This window comes from Heterocephalus glaber, unplaced genomic scaffold (assembly GCF_053883595.1).
Source record: "Heterocephalus glaber isolate CG9 unplaced genomic scaffold, H.glaber_assembly_v1.0 deba00000738, whole genome shotgun sequence".
NCBI classification, from domain to species: domain Eukaryota; kingdom Metazoa; phylum Chordata; class Mammalia; order Rodentia; family Bathyergidae; genus Heterocephalus; species Heterocephalus glaber.
In genome coordinates, this window is record NW_028258161.1 from 5,139,649 (window position 1) to 5,163,469 (window position 23,821).

General features: G+C 43.0%; 1 protein-coding gene and 1 pseudogene across 1 annotated transcript in view; one reads left to right on the forward strand and one right to left on the reverse strand.

Annotated features, from left to right (window-relative positions):
* Selp (selectin P) overlaps positions 1-21,555 on the reverse strand; it is a 34,099-nt gene extending 12,544 nt beyond the window's left edge. Inside the window, exons 1-8 of the mRNA XM_087206902.1 lie at positions 21,487-21,555; positions 15,174-15,264; positions 12,715-13,101; positions 9,707-9,814; positions 8,768-8,953; positions 7,064-7,249; positions 5,462-5,647; positions 3,382-3,567 (exon numbers count right to left, since the gene is read on the reverse strand). Coding sequence (XP_087063028.1) covers positions 3,382-3,567; positions 5,462-5,647; positions 7,064-7,249; positions 8,768-8,953; positions 9,707-9,814; positions 12,715-13,101; positions 15,174-15,264; positions 21,487-21,489 — 1,333 coding nt within the window. The 5' untranslated portion in view covers positions 21,490-21,555. The remainder of the gene's footprint in view (positions 1-3,381; positions 3,568-5,461; positions 5,648-7,063; positions 7,250-8,767; positions 8,954-9,706; positions 9,815-12,714; positions 13,102-15,173; positions 15,265-21,486) is intronic.
* On the forward strand, positions 8,380-8,472 carry LOC147829130 (small nucleolar RNA U3; annotated as a pseudogene).
* Positions 21,556-23,821: the final 2,266 nt, after the last annotated feature.

Sequence of the window (23,821 nt, forward strand, 5' to 3'; positions counted from 1 at the left end):
TAAATGGGGTGGATTACTGTCTCCCCTCTCACCATCCAGATAGTGGAAAGAATCCAGGTACTAGCTAGCAATATCTAAGTTCAGAGCCTCAGTTGCTTTATCTTGACATAGGAAAAAGTATAATCTCTGCTTTGCAGGTAGAATTAGCTATATAAGAAGTTCATTAATCTACATAAAATTAAATTTAAAGTGCAATAAAAAATCATGAGCACAAGGAGGCACATAATTCATCAGCTGTCTTCAGACATTAATTTCCACCTCTTCCCAACAGTTTTGCCCTACAGTGCCCAGTCACAAAGGATTCTACCTGTTCACTTGCCAAAGAGGTTAAATTAGGTCTCACAGGATTTTTTTGTCAGTTTGTAAACATAAAGTTTTAGTTGCTGGGGGACTTGCTTGGGTTGGGGATCATACTCTGTGATTTTTGGTAACTCACTTAACCTTTCTGAATTTTAAGATCTCAAAATAGGGAAATAGGGTTACATAGCTCCCAGATTCTTACTGGGATCAAGAGTGAAAACACTCCTAATGCATGTGTTAATACCTGTCAAACTGTGCCTGCACCAGTCATTGAAACAGTAAAGCCCAGACTCAACATCTTAACATCAAAGAGTAAAGAGTGATTGAACATCTGGTTTCATATATCTCTTCTTCACGTTTGTCTTGGTTGACGCGCTGTGTCTTCAGGCCAGACACAGGGCAGTATCCGTGTCCTAGAACCATTCCCACCACTGACTAGACGGCACGAGGCTTTGAGAGCATTTTAGGCATCTTTCCTTCCCTTGCTCATCCTAGCTACATTCTTCTCCCATCCAAGTACTAACCAGGCCCAGCCCTGCTTAGCTTCCAAGATCAGATGAGATCGGGCATGTTCAGGGTGGATTGGCTTTCATGGCTTTGCCTTTGCCTAGCACGGGCGAGTGTGGGGGGCTGGGGGTGGGGGACAGTGACGAGGGAAATTGTCTGCTAACACTCTCAGGAGTGTTACAACAGCCAGCAAGTGGATTGCAAGCCTCATGTCCCTTCCTGTGCAGACCACACTTGCGTATTGCACTTGATGCACACCCAGAAACAGGAGGTGAAATATCAGTCAAAGTAAACAAAGAGCTAAAAGAAGAAGGGAACTGGAAGGTCACAGGAAACTGGGGTGCATGGCAGCCACATTTCTGTGAAATAGTTTAGGCAGGGCAGTATGGAGTAATCGGTGCCCTGCGCAGCTAACATCTCCTGGAAGGGCTCCCATCCCTGTGATAACCCTCCTGGGGACTCCCAGCTCTTCCCCAGGGCTGTGTGGACTTTGTCACAAAGCCAGGCTTCACTGGGGCCAGGAGGGGGCTGAGAAACAAGGTCACAGCCCCACCGGTTCTCTCCAGACCCAGCACTGGGTCCCTCCCCAACTCTCTGGCTTGCCATGCCCCCTAGGGCCATGGGATGAAGGACATCCCATTCTGTGAGCTCATTTGGCCATTTGTTCTTAATTAACTCAATTATTTATTCCTTTACTGTGTAGGGACCTACTGTGTGCGTGTGTGCACACATGAACTTGTGTGTGACCTGAAGAGCAAGTGGTTTCCTTTTCCTAGAAAACATGAATCTGCCTCCTTTCCCTCAGTTATTGAAAGTCTGGACAAAGTGAAAGTCATGGCAAATCATGCAGAAATATTTTTTCTTTTACCCATTCAGTTTTATTATTAAAATTGGATATATATATATATATATATATTCATATTCCAATGTGTGGTGGTGTGGTGGCATGGGGAGGGGTGATTCGGAAGAATTCATACCAGAATGCTAATAGGTCATGTGAAATAGGAAGAAAAGGGGCAAAGGGGAAGGAAGTGGGAGGGCTAGGGGAAAGGATAGAAGGGAATGGGATTAATATGAGAAAATGGAAAAATAGGAACAAAATCTTTGTAAATAGGGAGGACTGGAGGGGTTGAAGGGAGGGCTGGGCAAGGGTGAAAAATAAGAACCAAGAGAGACTATGTAAAGGTGCAAATTTCCAATGATGAATGTCATTATATTGTATACCTAAAATGTACCAATGAGTAGAATGAATAATCAATAATGTAAAATAGGAAGAAAAGGTCCAAAGGGGTAGGGGTAGTGGGAGGGGCAGGGGAAAGGAAAGAAGGGAAAGGAAAAATGATGAGAAATGGAAAAAATGGAAATAAAGTCTTTGTCAATAGGGAAGGGTGGAGGGTGTGAAGGGAGGGCTAGGAATGGGGAAAAAATAAGAACCAAGATGCATTATGTAAAGGTACAATTCCCAATGAGAAATGTAAATGTGTTGTATACCTACAATGTACCAATAAAAGAATTTAACAACAACAACAACAAAAAAAGAATGCTAAGTGTCTGTGTGAGGGTGGAGATATTGAAGAAAATATTCTTCATTTTTTATGTTACTATCTTTCTATGGATTTTGTAAATGAAAATCTTGCTTTGTAAAACAATCAATATTTGCCATAAATGTAACTAAAGAGCTGGATAATTGAGTAGAAAAATGAATGGAGAATATAAAAACATCCATCTACACATGGATGTTGATAACCAGTTCTGTTTCACACAAGATGTTACAATATTGACAGAATACACTTGCTTCTAAATAGCAAATGCAATGCAGATGCATTTGATCCATTGCATGGATCAAATACAGATTCATTTGATCTATTTGTTTCTTTGTTATGGGAATCCTGAAGCCTCCGGTTTATAGAGTAGTTTCTTTTCTCTGAAGCCTCCAGGTTATGGAGTAGTTTCTTTCTCTTTCCATCACCCTACACTTTATCCTAAGTGCGTTTCTCCAATGTTTTATTTTTTTAATTTTTTTTTGGTACCGGGGATTGAACTTGGGTCCTTGCGCTTGAGCAGCAGGCGGCAAAACTACTGAGCTAAATCCTGGCCCTCTCCAATGTTTTACTGATAGATCTCAGAGTATATTTCAAAGAGACGCCTATAAATGCCACCTCTCCCATTCTGCCATTCCTCCCCATGGCTCGTAGGAAGAAAGTGCCAGGGAACAACCACCTCAAAACTGTTTTTCCTCCTTCTTTCCAGATACTATTTTTTAGCCAGTAAGTAGAGCTTACCTACTTCATGCTAGGAATGTTCTGGTCTTGGTAAAAACCTAGAGAGAGTTGGCAAGGGCCATTTCATTCAACATCCTGAATGAACATCCTGAGACTAGTGTTATCTGCTTAGTTTCTGAGGACGTTTGCATTTGGGATCCTTGAGTTACAATATGAAAGAATGACTGAAAGTATTTACTCGTTTTTCAGCCCATTTCAAGGAGGATCTACATAGTTACTTTCTCTAAAATATGGCCTTTAAAAATTTTGCCTCCAATTTGTTTCCGAGAGGTTGGGAAGGATGTCCGCTTACCTTGGCATTCTGGAGGGGCAGCACTCCAGTGCCCAGTAGCCAAGCACTGTAGTCTACTTGCTCCCACCAGGAGCGAGCCTTCGTCACAGGTGAAGTTGCAGACAGCCCCGTACCTAAAGGCACCAAAGGGGTGGGAGCAGTGCATCTGGGCCTTGCTTGGAACAGGGAAATCGTGGCACTGCGAAGCTAAGGGGTGAAGAAATACAGGGTGAGGGGACAGAAATACAGAGTGTTTGTTGGTTTTGACCCATTAATCTTTTCTAGTGCCAAGAACAGGGCTTCCTCAATTGAATTGTTTAACTTGGAAGATGAAAAATGTAACATTCAGAGGAGGGTTGTATCAGGAAAATATTGAACCATTCTTGAGTGTTTTGGCAATATGTATCAATAATTCTTGAATTATCATACTTTTGAACCCAAGAATCTCTGACAAGTATAAGATGCATACCAAAAATCAATTCAGAGATTTTATCAAAATATTATTTGTAAAAGCAAAATATTGAAAAGAAGCATAACTGTCACTTAATCTGGGGCTGCAAGTAAATTATAGTGATCTATAAAAAGAATATTAATAGTCACTGAAAATTATATATTTCCCTTTGGAAAGATAGAGGAAATATCTCAATGTATGATGTGAAATGAAAAAGCAGAATTAAAAATAATGAACATAACCAATTACACCCTGATCTAAAATGCATAAAATAGATGCTCACATATGGAAAGGACATGTATTCTCTGAGTTCCAATAGAAAAATGCTGTGAATATTTATTAAATTTTTTTAAAAATGTGTTACAGTAAGATACACATTGCCACTGATCCCTCTCAGAATACTCCCTTTTGCTTCAGAAATACTTATTCCATCATCTTTGACACTTTCCGAAGCAGTTCTGGAAGTCCTTTTTCCAGGGTGTCTTTAGTTCTGCTGCTCTGGCTGCCTCGGTGTCCTGAATGATTCAAAATGTTCACCTTCATGGTCATTTTGACTTGGCGGAAGAGCCAGAAGTCACATGGTGCCAAATCTGATGAATGAGGTGGATGAGGACACACACTCATGTTTTTGCAAGCCTACCTTTCCACTGGATGGCATGCAGCAGCAGCATTCACCGTATTTTTTTTTATCACATCTCAGAAAGACACTCACAAAAGAGAACTTCCAAAACTGTTTCAGAAAATATGAAGGATGACAGGATAAGTGAGTTTGAAGTAAGGGGGAGTATTTTGAGGAGGGTTAATGCCAATGTGTGTTACTACTTAAAAAAAAAATACATACACTGTATTTTGTGATAAGCCCTTGTAAGTATAATCATATGTTACTTGTTTGGGGGAACTGGTTTATTGCACTTAGTATAATGTCCTGAAAGTTCGATTGCTTTGCAGCATGTGTCAGAATTTTCTTCCTTTCTAAGGCCGAATACTATTCCATTGTATGTATACCACATGTGTTTATCCATTCATCTACTGCTTTTCACTTGCATGGCTTGTGTGTCTTAAATATTGAGAGTAATGCTGCTGTGAACATGGGTGTACAAATATCTCAGCAAAAGTCCTTTGCAAACCACTGCTTCATTTTAAAATCAGGGTAGATGTAGACCAAGGAACTCATAAATTGCTGAGGAGTGTCAGTAAATGGCAACATAAAATGCCAATATTATACTAGACTGTGTGGGATACTGTTTGTAAATAAACAATCCTAGTGAATTCCCTGTGCTGTAGTTCTTGTGTAAGAGCAAAAATTGAAAGCATGAAAATTGAAAAATTGGAAGAGAATCATTTTGTCAAATCAGATCACAGACAAATGACTTATAATGTAATAGTAGCCTCATTATTTCCTTAATATATATATAGCTAACAGACATTTTAAAGTTGCTTTTACTTTAAAGTTGACTACCCTGTAATAAACACATTGTGCCCTAGACCAGCTTTGCCCACCAGTGTGACTCTACTGCTGAGCCCAAAGGGCCTAGGCCCGAGTAGGTTCTCAGCAGATGTCTGCTGGATAAGCTATGGGCAGTGCCAAACTCAGCTGGTGATGCCCTTAGTGCCTGGAAGGCGAGAAGAGGCAAGTCAGTGTCACAGTACCTTGGCAGATGGGGGCTGGTGCTGTCCACTGTCCCAGGTCAGCACAGCGAAGGACATCAGCGCCTGTCAGCATGAACCCCTCTGCACAGTGGAAGCTGCAGCTGGTGTTGTACTGAAATGCTCCGGACGACGGTGAGCAGTCCATGCCCCCATGGACAGGGCTCTCCAGTGGCCCACATGTGATGGCTAAAGGGAAAAGGTTGTTTGAAGCTGGGTCATGGAAGGAAGGGTCCGGTTCTTTTTCAGAAGAGACTCCCAAGAGGTGCTACTTCTTTCCTACCCACATTGTCACTAGGTTCAGAACCTCGAACCCTTCCTTTCCAAAAGGAAATCTGCCTTTCATTTGCCCTATGCCTAGCTCACCCTACCTGCCCTGGGTCTCAGCTCAGACTTCACCTTCTTTGGGAAGCCCTTGCTGCCACCCGAGGAGGGCAGGAGCTGCTCCAGTGCAGCCCCACAGCCCCCGCTCTTGTGCTATTCACGCTGGGACCCCACAGTCTCCTCAGGCTGTGCTCGGTCATTCAGTCATATCCCAGAGCCCAGCACAGGGCCAGGTACATCAGAGGTGCTCCTTAAATATGGATCGGCATATTTACTGGATCTGGAAAGATTAGGTGCAGAAAAGGCTGGATTTATAAGGAAAAAGCTGAAATTGTGTAGCTTATTGTTGACACTACTCCCTAGTACTATAAAATGATACCGAAGCTCTGCCTCAGGAACACAGGATGTCATCCTAATCAGACTTCAGCCGCCCAGTGGGCACAGCCCAGAGTGAGTTCCTGACAGCAGTTATACTCTGGGTGACCTTGGTTCTGAAAAAATATTGTTTTCCTGTGCTTTCCCTCGGAGCCGTTTCAAGTCTGGGCTATTCTTGGGGTTTTGCAGAGCGTAACAACCACCCTCTCATCCTGGACTTTGGCTTCTGGTTTTATAGAATTGAGGCATTTAAGGACCAAAGATCTTCTAGTGTATCTCTCTTGGCTTATAAATGAGAAAAGTATAGTTCAGAAATAAGTAGTGATCTCCCTAAAATGTCATAGCTAATGATACCAGAGCTGGGCTCATGATCTCGGTCTGAGAATTTACTAATTCTAATCTACATTTTCCTACTCCCCTCTTCCCTTTTTCTGCCTTATAAGCTGAGGGTGTGAGGCAATTGCAGAATTCAGTTCTGTGATATTATCCAGCTGCTTAGGATTGTACCACAGGCTCTTCTTTAGTGCAGTGTTTCTTTGCTGCTTTGCCAAAGACTACCTCCAAAGTCTGTGATTGGGAATCTCACTGTGTCTAATAGCCTCTCTAATTCTTTCTCAGGTATAGGGCATTGTCCTGTAGCTTGTAAATGCTGAAGAACAGAGTCAGAAACTAAACTTCATCAAGTGCCACCCCTATGCTAGTACTCTGTACGTGATATTTCATACATACTTTTTTATATACTTAATCCTCACAATATACCATGTAATTTTTAGCTCCATTTCACAGATGAGTAATCTCCTAGCTCTAGTCTCAAAGCCTAGCAAAGATCACCCTGATGTTAAGATGATCTTTCTAATGTGCCATGACTCCTTGGGTGTATTGGGAGCTGCTAAAGAAAATTCCTACCTTCACAGGCTGGCAAGGGTGCGGTCCACTGGCCAGAGCCAACACAGTGGAGTGTGCTCAAGCCCCCCACTTGGTAGCCAGGTTGGCACCTAAATTTGCAACTGGAGCCATATGCAAAGGGGGCGAGTGGATGTACACAGTCCATGGTTCCACTGCCAGGGGCTTCCAAGTGCTGACACTGCACAGCTGGAAAGAACAACCAAGGACAAAGAAAGAGAAAAGGACTAAGGATGAGGAAAAACTAATCACAGATGAAGAGCAATGGTGGAACCACCTGTTTAAGCAGAGGTGAGGCTTGGGAGACCGAAGGGTCAGGAGGCCCCAAGTGTCCAGATGTGGGGGACTATCTATCCTCTGCATGACCCGAATCTCCTAAAAGCACAGATCACTCCGAGCTCTACTTCCCCCTTCCTTCCTTCCTTCCTTCCTTCCTTCCTTCCTTCCTTCCTTCCATCTTCCCTTCCTTCTTCTTTCTTTCCTTCTCTCCCTCCCTCCTTCCTTACTTTCCTTTCATTGATGGCACTGGGGATTGAACCCAGGGCCTTTGCACTGAGCTACATCTCCAACCCTTTTAAAAAGCATGTCTAAGAATTTCTTTGGAGACAAGGTCTTGGTAAATTGCCTTATCCTCCCCACGTGCTGGGTACAAGCATACACCACCACACCAGACTCCCGAGCTCTGTTCTTAACATCCTCAGTTTCTTAAATTTTTTTAAACCTGTCCCAGTCTTCCAGTGTCTGTTTTCAGGTGTGGATGCTACCGTCTTCTCTCTCATGTGGCATGTATGAATGAGGCCATTCTGAAACTGTTTGTGGGTTGACTTTGGGGGAAAGAACACCTTTTCGTTCTGTTCACAGCAAAAATCAGCCTCTTATTTTTCTAGAGTCTGATATCATTTTCCCATCCTAGATTTTCCCAGGTAGCTAGTGGCAGGTGGGAAGAGAATTGAACTCTGGCAACCCAGGCCAGCTTCTCCATAAGATAGCCAGCTTTGTCCACTCTCCCATCAAGGGGTGTGGATACATCCTACATCCTGACACGCGCCTTCACATGAGGGCTGGGGCTTCCACAACTCGAGGTTCTGCACTGTACCACCTCTGGCCCAGCTCTGCGAATCCCTCTTCGTGACTGAAGCTACAGCTTGGCTGGTGCAGAGTGAAGACAAGTCAGGCTTCCAGAGTGGTGATGTGAATCCTCGGGCAAGTCAGGCACAGCACCTTGGAAGCCTTAGGATGCTGCAGCAGCTTCACTTTCCCGAGTGGCAGGCAAAGTGGGGTGCTTGGTGCTTAAATGGTATCTTAAGTAGCCATTTGCAAAGGCTCTACTTTCAGGGATCATTTCTATAGTTCCTTAAATAGCCATTTGCAAAGATCTAGACACCCTTGTTTTTCCTTTAAAGAAGCAAGGATTAATTTATCAAATTCATTAACCAGTGCCCACGTCCTCATCACTGCACTCTGCTTACCTTGTGATTAACAAAGGGAAAGGAGAATCAAGAATTAAGCTGACCACCTCTGCAGTTACAAAATACCTTGACAGTAAAATTTTGTATTATTCTGGTTGACAAGTAACAGTGATAACCAGACTTGTCTATTTAATGTAGAGTCTCATTATTCCTCCCCTTTTTGGATGAAGAAAGGTCATCCCCACACCCTGCAAAATCCCCATTGCCAGCGAGGAAGGAAAGGATGAGGTCTACCTACCCACACACCGTGCAGGCTCATTTGTCCAGATCCCAGAAGCCAGGCATTTCGTCTCACTGGGTCCGTCCAGGGCATACCCTTCAGCGCAGTGGAAAGTGCACTGTGAGCTGAAGGAGAAGTTGCCCAGGGGGTGATTGCAGTTCATGGACATGTGTTGAGGGAGGCCAAATTCTCCGCACTCTCTCACTGTAGGGGACAAAATGTTGATGTTTTCCACTAGAGCGTGAAAGATGCTGGCAGATTTGCTGCGGGCAGTAACTGTGTCACTCCCTTCACCCTGCTCATCTAGGCTTCTAACCCAAGCTGCCCAGTTTTACTTGGTTCCTTGGCATTGTCTGCATCTTGGGAAATAGTCATTCTTCTGCTATTTTTTATTTCAATCATGTAAAATTAGCCTGACAAGGTTCTCCTGGTCTTGCCATTTTTATATTGCCCCTTTGGTCTGAAATTTTATGAGTAATTTGGGTAGGGGGGTATAGAGGATTGAAGCCAGGCCTTGCACTAAACTACATCTCCAAGCTTTTGTTTTGTTTTGTTTTGCTTTTTGTTTTGTTTTGGTCCTGGGGATCGAACTCAGGACCTTGCACTCGTGAGGCAGGCCGCAGCACCACTGAGCTTAATCCCTGGCCCTTGTTTTTTGTTTTGAGACAAGATCTCATTAAGTCTCTAAGTTCCCCATACTGGGTTCACACCTGTCATATTTTCTGCCCCAGCCTCCAGGAGTGCTGGGATTACAGGTGTCTACTGCCATTCCTGCCTTGAGTGAAGACAGTGCTCTATAAGAGCAAAGTCATTTCACCCAGACTGTCTAGGGACGATTGGATGGAGCAGACAGACAGACAAAAGAGGGCCTTGAGACTAGTCTGAAGCGAAGTCTGCAACATGATTTACTTCCTTATTAGCCCAGTGGCCAAAACATTACCAGGAAAGCCGCCTCACCATATTCACACTCCATCCCGTAGAAGCCTGGGTAGCAGGAGCAGGTGTAGTTCCCGATGGTCTCAATGCACTCCCCTTGTTGGCTGCAGGATGTGGCCTGGCAGGAGGCTGCAAGGGTACAGATGGATCAGAACCATGGGCATTACTGAGACGGGAGCAGGCTCAGCCCCTCCCAGGCAGGACTGAGCTAGCCGGACAACAGACAGCCGCAGTGCCCTCTCCGGAGCTGATGCATCTCTTACAAACGCTGTCTGTCCAGAGGAGCTCCTCTGTGTGGTATGTTTGGCTTGCAGTTTTCTAACCAAGAGCAGTCATGCCTCATGCCAGATGTTGTAGCATAGAGCTAAGGAACTGGATATGGGAGGAGGGGCCACACACTTAGGGTCTCAATCCTGGCTCTGCTGCCTACTCACTGCGTGAGTAGCAAGTTACTTCTCTGAGCCCAGCTTGTCCAGTGTCAGGGTCTAATCCCTTCCACTTTTTGCTGGCTTCAAATCCATGCCCGATATCATACAATGAAAGAGCAGAGAAGCCAAATGGGATGCTTAGACCTCGCCATGGTCAAGGACAAGCAGTCTTAGGAGAGGAGGTTTCATAGTTCAGAACATGTCAGTTTACTAAACATGTCGTGTATGGATGGTGCGTTCCCTGGCTGGCCTGCCAGGTCCTCCTTCCTGTGTCTGTGGCATTGAGAGGCAGAATAGAGAAGGACCAGGTTTCTTTCTTGCAAGAGACTGGTTGCGGGTCTACACATTGGGTAGAGGTTTAGCATTAGAACTGATACTATGAATGCACTGAAAATATTATTATTGGTTATTTCATTTGTGAGGTCAGAGCCAGGGGGAGAGTGGGTGGCTGGACTGTTTTCAGGTGGTCATTTCCTCAGCATGAAGCTCCAGCCACATGTTGGGCTAACTCTAGGGAGACATAGCCCAGGAAAGGTCAGAGCTGACTTTAGAATGAGCTCGTCTCCTATAAATGGCTATTACTTAACTAATTCACTACTATATGAACACATTATTTACAAAATAGTATCTGACTACCTGACAAGGAATTCACGAACATGTTTCCCTCACCTGGAAGGCTTGGATGAGAAGGAAAAAGATGAGAGAGAATACTCTATGCTCCGTTCTGTTTAATATTGTTGAGCACCCCTGGGATAGCAAAATAATGACTTTAGAACATGTATAGCAGAGCATGGCATCTGTAAAATGATTTTTCAAAGAACCCTCTGAGTACTGCACTCAGAACTCTTGCTCAAGAAAGTCCAGACTCTCCCTAGCCACAGCACCATGTAGGATGAAGGGCAGGAGCCCCTCTCTCCTCAGAGGAAATATCAGGAAGATGCAGTCAGCTCTGGTGAAGGCTTGTGACTGCAGGAAGACCATGTGTTCATGCACATCTGCAGCTCTGGACCTGGGAGAGCAGGGAATCAAACACATTCCCGTGGTGATCTCACCTTTGGTGCTTCCCTTTCCTGGACTCCTCCCTCCCTTCAAAGTTCAGTGAACCTGAAGCTGTTCTGCTGTTGAAGATGATCCCAAAAGCCTTTGTGATTCCTGGTCATATTCTCAAATTGTCTCATGAAAATATTGACCAAAGAATGTGGTGGCATGTAACTAAAAACACCAACTTTGGAGTCAACATGAGTTTGAATCTGGCTTTATCAAGAACTAACTTCTGACCAGGAGAAGAGTATTTAATAGCTCTGAGTGCCTCCACATCAGCAAGAAAAGAGTAATAGAAGGGCCTAAATGTTGAGCTTGTCGTGAGGATCAAATGCAGTTAATACTAAGTGAACAATAACACAAGAACAAGATTAGCACAAAGTAACTAGTAACACTGGAACTTCTTGGCAGTCGATGGATATTATTTACAGTGATGTCACTTAGGGATAGTGCTAAATCCCCTCCCAGTTTATAAGTTGTAATTGAAAAATACATGGAATGTTTAAATTTAAAGTAAAAACTTATTATAGTAAAAGACATATTGCCATTATCCCCCCTCAAAATATTCTTTTTTTTTAACACAGCCCATTTTTCTGGCCACTTTCTGAAGTAATTCTGGAAGTCTTTTGACAGTGTCTTTAATTGTGCTGTTGAGACTGCCTCAATGTTCTAGATTGACTCAAAACGTTCACCTTTCATGGTCATTTTGACTTTGGGAAAGAACCAGAAGTCACATGGTGCCAGATCTGGTGAATAAGGTAGATAAGGACACACCATCATGTTTTACTAAGCCTGCCTTTCTATTAGATGGCATCAGCAGCTGAATTCACAGTATTTCTTATTATACCCTGGTAAATACTCTCAGGAAAGAAGACCTCAGAACTGGTTCAGAAAATGGCAAGGACAATAAGTGTGTTTGAAAAGAGAGAGAGTGGGTTTGAGGGGGGGTAGGGGGATGAATGGCAATGTAACATGTACTGTAATAATTTTTTTAAAATGTAAGCATTCACTACATTTTGATCATCCCTCTATATCCTCCTTTATAGGGCACAGTGGTAAGAAAAAGCTCCTTGGCTATGTCTAACTTGGGCCCATGGGCCACTTACCCTTATTAAAAATGTTATATTAAAATATTTTTAAAGGAAGTTTTGTTACTTATATACATTAACTCTATTAAATATTTTATATGCTGCCCAAAGCAATTCCCCTTCACTCAGTGTGGCCCAAGTGGCCAATGTTGGACACCAGAGTCTAGACCTAAAACCGAGGCAGTGAGTCCTAATCTTGTTTCTGTCCTGATCCGTGACCTTAAAAAGGTAGAACATCACGAGCCTCCATTTCGCCGGGTGTGAGATGAGAAGTGAGGACTGGATGGCATTTAAAACCCCTCTAGTGTAAACAGCCAGCCATCTCTAACCCTGCTGTGAGATTCTGCAAGGCACTCAGCCACGCTGCTTAACAGGTTATGTCTGGGTTTCATGTCCCTGCCTCGGTGACTCTGTCGGCAGCCAGAGCAGGCTTGTCATTTTACTAGACACAGCTCCGCGGAGAGGGCCCCACCTGTGTAGCACAAGGCTCGCTTCTTTTTGGAGCAGGGCTCGTCATTCCACTTGCCAGCGGCATCCGACCTCTTGATGTACATCTCCACGCAGTCTTGGTTGTTGCCCTTGTTGTTGGGCTCATTGTCAGCCCAGTTCTCTGCCTCCTCTGTGAGAGGCTTTCTGGTTCCCACCCAGGTCCACGTATCATTGATCTTTCGGATCCCAATCCAGTAGTACGAGCTGTAGGGCGGTATGACGTCGTTGAGGTAGGCGATTTCATTTTTATTCTGGATGGCCACTAAGTCTGTGAAGTGCCTCTGGCAGAACATCCGGGAATAATTCCACGAGTATGCTTTTGTGGTGTAATTGTAGGTCCACGCTGCCACTTCCTTCTGATTAGTTAGCTCTGGAGTAGAGAAGATGAATACCACGTTAGCATCCCTGCCCAGAAGGAGCCTGTGATCCTAAGCACCCATCTGTGGAGTCTGAGGAATTTCTGACCAGAGGATAAATGCCAAAAATATGACTATCTGTGGTCAAATGTGGTTATCTTAAGTAAAAAGAATGGTTTCCACATTTCATTTAGAAGTATATTTAAAGTTAGAATAGGAAAATGTCCTCTTCTGAAGATTCTTGATGTTAAAGATTTGGAATCATAAATACTAGAGTTGGAAGGGTAGATGAATGGATAAGGAAAATGTGGCACATATATGCAATAGAGTACTATTCAGCCATAAAGAAGGATAACACTGAGTTATAAGTAGGACAATAAATGCACCTTGGGACTATAGTACTAGATAAAGTAAATCAGACACGGAGAGTCAAATATCACATGGTTTCTCTGAAATACCCAAGATGTAAATAATTTAAAGAACGAAATAAAAGAGAGATGATAGAAAACAGGCAAGAAAACTCTATAGAAATGGGAAAGGAATCTGAGGAAGGATGGAGAGGGCCAGGGAGGTGGGTAAAGTGGGAGTAAAAATGATCAAGACGCCATATGTATAGGCACCACTTCCCCAAGCTGAATGTAATTATAATGTATCTCAAACATGTACTATTTTTTTTTTTTTTTTTTTTTTGGTACCAGGGATTGAACTTGGGTCCTTGCGCTTGCAAGGCAGGCGGCGAAACCACTGAGCTAAATCCCCGGCCCATGTACTATTTTTTTAAAGATGCTATAATTGGGAGGAAACTTAGAGGTCACTGAATTTACTCCTCTCCTTTTATGAATGCAGGAGACATGTTAAGTAATTTTCCCAGCTCAAATTTAATGACACTAAAATGGCTGGCATCGGGTCCTACATTTTCACAGGGAAAAAATGCTGTATGATCTGGATCTTGTGTCTGAGGCTCACTGTCTGGTGACATGGTGACATTTACACTGTTAGTCTCACAGAACTCTCACTTCCCTGCCTTTTACATAGCCTTGCTGCTGTCCCTGTGTCTGGCAGATCTTCCTCCCCTGCTGTCCTTGACCTGCCTGGGCAAACTGGGGGTTTCTTCTTCCTGGCTCCCACTCTACCAAGTTGAGCCTCCACTTCCTTGACTGCCATCTGTCGTAGGGCCTGTTTCTGTGTTGTGGTCCACAGCTGCTGGACTGTGATGGTTTCCTTTTAAATCTGGGTCCTTAGCACCAAGCAGAGAGCTTGGCACTTCATAGATGTTCAGTAAATATCGGCTGCATGAGTGACACCCAGCAAATTGAGGCAGAGCCATAGTTGGAAGATCTGATTCCTAGTCTTAGGCTCATGCCACTTCTCTCAGCTGCTTCTCCTTGATAAATTACTCCACTTCCTCCATGCCTGCTTACTCACTTGTTAGAATGGGCCCTTCTTTACCAGTGTTTGTGATATCAAATGAAATAGAGAATGTGCTCTTCAGAGGTGTAAAGGCACCAGAATGTTGTTATTGCAATTTGTGGGCCCTCACCAGGGCAGGGGAGGCCATTTTGCAAGTCAAGAGGAGCACAAGCCGAGCAATCAGGCCTGGAAATGGCCTTCTTTCCTGTTTAGAAAGCCTTGTTTCTATTCAGCCCTCTCTTTTGTTGCTTGTATAGGGGTCACTCGTATTTCTACCTTCCTCACTGATAAGTTTATGGCATTGTTCTATCTTAAGTTTGCATTCGGATGTGGCTAGCGCTGCATTAGGATTTTGATGGCTGTAGGTAATATAAAGATGAATGTATTAATATGATATATTACAACCTCTTCTTTGACCTCAAAGAAATTATTTTAAAGAAATTCAAGCATCTGAAAGTATTGTAGGCTTGTGCCTACTGTGTTCCTGGATATTTCAGTTCAGTTCTGAAGCCTTTTCTAGTACCATGATGGTATCGAGTGTGTTTTTGTTCCAGGAATCTGGGCTTGGACAGTTTTCGCCTGCCTCACAATTGGCTGTAATCCTCAACTTTTTCCATTTGCTCTGGGCTCTACCCTAATGATTCAGGGCCTGGTGAAGAGTTAGCCTAAAGCTTACCGGAGACGAAGGCACCAAACCAGAGAAGTTGGGCAGCTCCGACGACCACTCCCCGGAATCTCAGATTCCAAGTGGCTTTTAGGCAGTTGGCCTGAAACAAGAAAAAAAAAACAACTTCCTTTTAGTACAGTATCTGTATACAACCAACATGGCCAAAAACATTCACTTAGGAATCATTAGTTGAGATAATTTGATCTGTTTCCACTGGAAGGATGGCACAAGCCTTCTGCTTCTTCTTGGTTTCTCACTGTTCTGCTCCTAAATCCTTTCACAGATGGCCACAGTCACAAGCCTGAGGACAGAGCTCATTTCTCCTTCAAAACAAGAATTTACTGAGTAACTACTTCGTGCTACTATTATTTTTTCTTTTAAGATACATTCTTAATATACACTAAGCACATGAATATAGCTATCATTATTACCTAATAATCTTCCTTTCAGAACTGGTGTGTCATACCCAAGAGCAATAGGAAGTCACAGTTTCCACGTAGGAGTTTGTGAATATTGACTTTGATAAGTAGGCATGTTTTGTGTGCTTATGAGCTAGAACACTAATCAGCTGACATCTGCAGGACCTGTGACCCAACACTGAGAAGATATAATGTTATGATTTATGGTGGTTGATATTTATTTGCTCGAAATTCCCTGAGAGGGTTATTTGAACCCATTCAGTTTTCTCTGGTTGTGTTGTAGCACCAGCAATTACTACTACAACGTTCTATTCAATACCCAAAAAGAACCATCACAAGGCCGGGGATTTAGCTCAGTGGTTCTGCCGCGTGCCTCGCAAGCACAAGTTCTAGAGTTCAATCCCCAGTACCAAAAAAACAAAAAAACCAAAAGAACCATCACAAGTACACAGCAGAATCTTCAAACCAGGATGATCTTGACTTCCCCAGGGGTACACAAGCAAGGAGAGTGTTAACTAAATCTATATTTAGAGCTCAACTTTCACACATTTATTTTCCTTAAAGAGATCTGCCTAAAAATGGGGGAGTGTGTGAGGAGGTGCAGCTCCTGACTTCCTATTGCCATACCCAAATCTACTCACTGCTTCCTGTTTTAACTTATTTGTTTAAACTTCTATTTGTTTCTTTGTTGGGTTTTTGAGACAGGGTCTTGCTGTGTAGTTCAGGCTGGTCTTGAACTCACTATGTAGCCCAGGCTGACCTCAAACTAACCCCAATCCTTCTGTCTCAGCTTCCTGAGTGCTGGGATTGCAGGCATGCTTCACCACACTGGGCTTGTTTTTAAGTAAGATTTTAAGTAAGATTTGCCTTAAGCAAAAAATTCCAGGTTGAGCTGCTGTTTCCCATTTTACTTTTCTTGCTTGTTTATGTAAACTTTTATTTATATTTTTTAACATTTGTATTTATTTTATGTTATTTTTTTCCAGTACAGGGGATTGAACTCAGGACCTTGTGGTTGCAAGGCAGGCACAGCACCACTGAGCTAAATCCCTGGCTTATGTAAGCTTTTAAATAAGATTTGGTTTAAATAAAATTTCCTCAAAAGATTCTCCACCACATCAAACAAAACAGAGAGAGAGAGAGAGAGAGAGAGAGAGAGAGAGATATGTTCAATGGAGAGAGTATAAGAAAGGAATGTGTATGTCAAAGTGTATGTCAGAGTGTGATCATACTTCTCTATTTTTTTAATTCACCAGATACCAAGACTCACCTCTCACAGATTATTTCAGAGCTGTAGAGACGGTCAGGTCAGGATTACTTAACATTTCTCCTGCCCTCTGCAGTAAGCCTTTTGTACTGCCATGCTCAAGATGGGGCAGCCACCGCTCCCTGGCAGCGAGACTCAGTGAGTCTAAAGGGCTTGGCCCTGCTGCCTTGCCTGTCTGTACCTCACGTTAACAAAGTAATTTTCCACCGAAACTCCCTGGGGTGGCCGGCCTTATCAGATCTGCCCCTACCCTTTAGTACAGCCTTTGGGGTAGTGGGCGTAGGAGGCTGAGGCGTTGGGACTCTGTTAGCAAGTGATGTGCTACAGCAAGAGGAAATGCCTCTCTGGGAGAAGCAGCCTGGCGCTCCCTTAATCTTCCTGCTGTCTGGCAGCCTGGCTCAAACCAGAAGTTGCTGGAAAGGCGTCTGAGACAGGGTCACTAGAATAACATCCTGTGCCTGTGCAAACTTCCATTAAAGCCATGCGTACATTTGCTGTTACTCTTTGAAAAGCTCAAAGTGACTGCAGGGTGAGGAGAGGGCAGAGCAAAAGCAGGAGTGAGTGTTTTCCTTCAGCCTCCCCTTTCAGAGGAAGAGGTGCGGAGTCCAGCAAGAGTCCCCTGGCTTCCTGAGCGGCACAGAAAGGGAGTCCTGCTCTGTCCATGCTGTAGACCACAGGCTGGCACTCTCAGGGTCAAACAGTGTACTGCGTGACCCTTTGTCCATCTGTCCAGGTGCTACCTGATCTCTCTCCTTTCCCTGCAAGGAACCATTCTTCACTTCCTCACCTCCCTTTTCCCTCCTGCCCATTGCCTTATTGTCCTTCCGAACTGCTCCTTGAACACGAACATCCTAATGACCAAACCAAGTGAAGACCTGCCCCCTTCTCTTCCTTAACCTTTCTGTAGGGATACCTGCTATTGACTACTTCCTTGACGAAAGCTGCCCAAGGCTCTGTTGGTTCTTCTCTAGTCTCCTAGCAATTGTTTTGAGTCTTCCTCTGAATCTACCTCAAGTTTCTGCCTTCTCTGGCAGAGGTAAGGCTTTCCCTGTGTTCCAGCCTTCATGACCCTATTCGATTCTCATTTTTTTCTTTTCCCTCAGCCTCCTTATGGTCCTCTCTTTGTCAGAGGCCCTCAGTCAGCATCTCTAATGTCTCTCCTGAGTGTGGGGTCCATAACCCAAATGCAGAGCAAACATCAGCTGTCAGAGACTCTCAAGGCAAGAGCCATGAGGCAGGCCTGAATTGCCACCCTGGTAGATCAGATACTTCATACTTAATAAGTGTTTTATGGATGAATGGATGGATGAATGGGTGAATGATGAGTGCATGCATGAATGAATGAATAATAGAATAATAGCAAAGAAGATAGAAACATGCTAAACAGGAAATATTGGAAAAATAAGTGATAATTCCTAGTACCTAAGGTTGTAGTAGACATGACATCAGAATGAAAGTGTATTGTGATTAGAAGACCATAAAAAGTTCTAAAAATCATTCTTGCCATTTCCTCTACACACGATACAAAGTAGCAGATATGTAGGAAGAACAAGTCTGCAGAACAGATGTACAACAGGAGAACTATAGGTAATAAAGTTGAACTGTACGTAGGACTCATGCTAAATGAGTAGATTTAACTATTCTTTGTGTGTGTGCATGGGTGTGGTTATGGAGAATGAACTCAGGGCTTTGCACATGCAAGGTAAGTGCTCTTAGTGCCCTTAGCTTCATCCCCATCCCTTAAAAAAAATTTTTTTTTGAGACTGGATCTTTATAAATTGCTCAACCTGGCCTTGAATTTGTGATCCTCCCACTTTAGCCATGGTTGCTGGGATTACAGGCATGTACCACCATGTCCACTTTGGATTTTAGCTATTCTTGCCACAAAAGCCAAAAGAAAAAAAAAAGTAACTGTGAGATGCTGGATACTATTTTCTTTCATATTGGTAAACATTTTACTTTCTATATGTATCCCATTACATATAGTACATAGTGTTTTTTCCATTATTTATTTCAATAAATGTTGGTAAAGTGTCTGTAATGCATCAGGTGCTTTTCTGGGGACCGGAATTAAATGATGAAAACATAAACAATTCCTGTCCTCAAAGAAGGTACATTCTATTGAGAGAAAGACAATGAAATAAATGCCAACAAATATACAACAATACTACACAAGTAAACATGAAAAACACGAGACAGGAATAAGTGCTACCTAGAGAATTACATGGGTTTATTTGATTATGTGACTTATGTCAGACAGAGAGGCCAAGACACATTACCTAAGGAGATGATGTTTAAGCCAGCAGCAGAATGGCCAGAAAAAACTACCCAGTGAGAAACAAGAGGAGCAGCATTAAAGGCAAATGAAAAAGCCGATTCAAAGGCTTTAATGTGGAAGCAAAGCATGAAATGTTCAGTGAAGACATTAGTGGGGCTGGAATGCAATGACAAGGAAAGAAGATGACAGGAAGCTAGGTGACAGAGTATTCTAGGCATTGGGAGCCAAAATAGGCATTGAGATTTTATTCTAAGTGCAGTAAGAAGCCAGGGAAGGACTTTAAGAGAGATAGTGATGCAATCTTAATTCTACTGAAAATTGGCGCATCCTAGAGGTTAACTGGAAAGGTATTTGCAGGGGGCCAAATCACTTGCATCCCAAATACCAGTCATAAAGAGGAATCCAAGTGCAGGGCTCTGAACAGAGAAGTATCATGACCAGCTGCATCTAACAGTGGGTTTTAAAAAAATGAATTAGAAATAGGAAATTTGAGCTTCATAAAAAAGGGGCTATTGGGCCGGGGATTTAGCTCAGTGGTTCTGCCACCTGCCTCGAAAGTGCAAGGTTCCAAGTTCAATCCTCGGTACCCCCCAAAAAAGAACAGTGGAGTGGATATTGCACTGGTCCCAGTGGAAGTTAAAGAAGGCCTGGCATGGGCTGGGATCGATGGGAATGAAGAGGGGAAAATGTATGAGAGTTGTTGGGGAATGTAGAGCTCTATGATCCAATACATTTGTATCTTTGAAATAGAGGAAGATACCAAAGAGAATGGAAGAGAGGAATTAACTACTCATTCATTTCAGTTGGCCAATTGAGGATGACATGCAAAAAGATAAGGCAAAGTGACCTATATTCTTAGGTTACTGTGACTCAAGTTTAGGACAGAGTCAAACTCCTTCCTCTTATCTTCATCATCCTCTTATCCCTGTTTTCCCCAACACAGAAAACTCTGACTGCAAGTATTTGAAAGGCTGCCACAGTAGGGCAGAAAGAAAAGGTGACTTGGCTATCAGCCCCCCTTTCTTCTGGAGTTCCAAAGAAAGGTGTCCAGCATAGAGATCTGTCTGGTACTTCCCCACCCACAGACAGCAGGAGTTTGGGCTCTGGGTGTCTTGGTTACTTTTCTTGCTGCTGGGACAAAATACTCAACACTTGCAAATAAAGGAGAGGCTCACAGTTTGCAGAGGTTTCAGCCTATAGTTGGCTGGCTCCAAGGCAGGTGGCATGGCAGAGGAGAATTGCTGATGGCGTGGAAGGCAGGAAGCAGAGAGAGATCAAGCAGGAGCCAGGAAAGGAGTCAGACCCTTCCAGGCCATGCCCACAGTCACTTGCTCTTCTGATTAGGCCCCGCCTTGCAACAGAACAGCTTTCAAAAGCTCCACCTATGAATGTATGAGGCTCTTGGGGGACATCTAGGTATAAACCGTAACACTGGAACTATGTACGATCCTCCCATAAATTGGGGGTAAAATTGGAGGTAGCCTAACAACATGTATCTCATCTGGAGCAATTTTTACTGATTTACAAATGCCTAGTTATCTTTGGATCTCCTGTGGATCTCAAACCTCACCATACTCCAGGAATTTCTCTTTTACTTAACAAACTAGCTAACATTTATTAATCACTTATGCCAGGATCAGATCTATATGCTTTTTAGTACAATCTCATTTAATTCTCACAAAGAAGCTCTAAAGTAGAGCTATTACTATATCTAACTTACAGAAGAATGTGAGTCACTAACTGAATAGACAAGGAAGAAATAGAAACCATGTGTATGGTTTAGGTCAGTCCCAGAAAACTCCTGGGGCTTGGAGACATAGGAGGGCTGAAAATTAGAATCCACTCTATTGTCCTAGTGCACTTGGCCAGCTTTCCATTTATCTCAGAGACGAGAGCATTCCTGGGAAAGGGAATGGCAGGTTTACCAAGATCTCCTCCTCTAGGATGGTCGCTATGAGTTCTAGTGCAAAAAACAGCAGTCACAGACAGCAGCTCAAGACCCTGAGACCATCAGATCTAACAATGCAGCCTTCAGAAGAACACCTAACCCCTGCCAGTAACACTGGTTTTATTTGTCAAATGGAAATAGCCTTGACTCATAAGGATTTTTGGAGGATCAATGTAGATAGCAAGTTTAGAAATGCAGTATGATCCCAACTACTGAGGAAACTGAGGCAGGAGGATCATGAGAACCCAACTGAAAAAAAAATACTTCCAAATTCCAACAAACAATTTGGTATAAAACTCCATAATTATTAATTATTGCTGTTCCTTACTTTCTGAGCCTTTATCTGCCTGATCGAGCCCCAAACCACTTCAACTCATCCACTTCTCACAGAAAAAGAAAAATGAACTTACCATCTCCTCTGTGCCTCGGCTGGCTTTCTGCCTTCTGTCCAACCCAGGCTTCTTATAGTCTCACTGGCTCCCCTCAGTGTCAGGCTGCTTACAAAATCTACTTCCTATTCGCTTTCCAGAAATTCACGGCCTTTCCCATGAAGTTATGGTGTTGATAATACAGTTGCCAATGTTGGCAACTTAGAAAGAGCAGTTGCCAAGGTGAAGGGTCACCCCTTTCCACGGGAGATTGTCTGGAGACAGGGACAAGTGTGAATCAGCTCTGGACATCCCAGGCTGAGCCAGGCAGGGCAGGACCCACACCCACAGGGGTCAGGTTTCCTTTGATTAAGACAGGAGTCCCAATTTAAGCTCACATATTTGGGAGCCTTGCTTTGTGTTAATCATAAAGTCCGAGTGTAAATTCCAGTTATTGTGAAATGCCCATGAATGTTCATAATTCCAGCAGCCTTCTGAGGGAATAGAGCAAAAAATAGAAGCCAAAAATAATTGGATAGAAAAGGGGAAAATCCACTCAAGGATTTTTGGCACTTCAGGAAGATGGTTGAAAACCATCTTTGGAGTGACATATAAAAGAGATACAGACCGTTTGAAAGGAACTCTGGAAACTCTCAGGGGGAAAATCTAAAAATGGAACTGTTAGTTTTTCTCTTCTCGCAGAGTTCATGGGACTAAAAAGCTGTTGGCACAGTGGGCTATGTCATTAAACCTGGTGACACCACTGGGTGTAGACTAGGTAATTACTTAAACTCTGTACCTCTCGACTGTGAATCAAAATGATAATAACAGAGTTTACATCACAAGGCAGCTGTAGGATTAAATGAGTTAATACATGGAGAGTGCTCAAAATAATATCAGGCACAGGTGGTGCTTGGTTATCATTGTTACTTTTCTCAGACAGCACAATCCAATATCAAGTATTTAATATCAAGTCAGAAAACTGGAGCTCCAATTTATCCTCTGGGATTTGGAGTTGTGCAGTAATGGGTGCTGTTCTTCCTTCATTCCATGATGGTTACAGCTTGTAAATAGGCATTTCATGGATAGATTTTTTTTGTTTTTTTTTTTGTTTTTTGAGACAAGCTTTCACTATGTAGTCCAGACTGGTCTTGAACTCACAGCAATCCTGCCTCAGCCTCTGGAATGTTAGGATTACAGGTGTGCACCATCACACCTGCCGTGGATAGATTTTTAAATGGGATAAAATGGATCTGGAAGGGATTCTGAGGGTAAAGATTAATTAAGAAGCATGTAGCAGCATTTGAACTTTAGGTTTTGGCACCAAGAAAAAGGAATTAATTACACAGTAGAAGTAGAAAGGTTGGTGCAGGAAGTGGTCCTGAGGAATGGCTGTGGAGAAATAAGGGAAGCTGAAGAGAGGAAGGGATGGGCAGTCTGTGAGGCAGCATGATGTGGGGTCCAGAGTCCAGAGCCCAAAGCCAGACTGCCTGGCTCCACCACCCACCAGCTTGTGAGTGGTGAAGCTATTAACTCTCTGTGGCTCAGTCTCCTCAGCCGTGAGAGTACATAGGGATGGTAGTCACCAAACACAGAGAAGGGTCAAGACAATTAAATGAATTTAAAGTACTAGCACACTGTAATCACAATATTAGCTAGCATTTTTATAAAACTTGCCTCCATTTCCCTCTGTTCTAATTTTACTTTCTAACCCCTGTTTGGGCATTGTCTTATTATTTTTTAAATTCTCAGTTAAGGAAATAGAAAGATGCTAGGTAGAATGATAGATTCTTGGCAATAATGTGCTTTTAAATTCAAAAATATAAAGTTTTAATGAATATGAGGAAAGCAAAGATTCTTAGAGAGTGGATGTCAGCAAGATGGCATAGTACATGATACTAGGGTTCAATCCCCCCACAGAAAAACAAAAATAGACAGTTATCCACAAACTACAATAACCCCAGGAGAGCTCAAAGGCACATATTTTAAAATACTCAACACAATAATGGAGCAAAAAACAGAGAACATCTGCACAGAAAGGGTCATTAGTGAGATCAACATATCAGAGATGCCTGGGGACAGCTAAGAACAAGAAGAAGGAAAGAGGTATCAATCAGTATCAGCCACTGTGGCCACCAACCAAAAGGCATTGAGTAGTTGAATAGATAAAAGAAAAGACCCAACTATATGCTGCCCATAAGAAATTACTTCACCTTTAATGATGTATAAGACTGAAAGTGAAAGGATGCAGAAAAGACATTCCATGCAAATGGAAACAAAAGTAGAACAGAGGTAGCTATAGTTATAGCATACAAAGTAGACTTTAAGTCAAAAACCGTAAAAGAAAAAAAGAGATAAAGATGATCATTTTACTGTA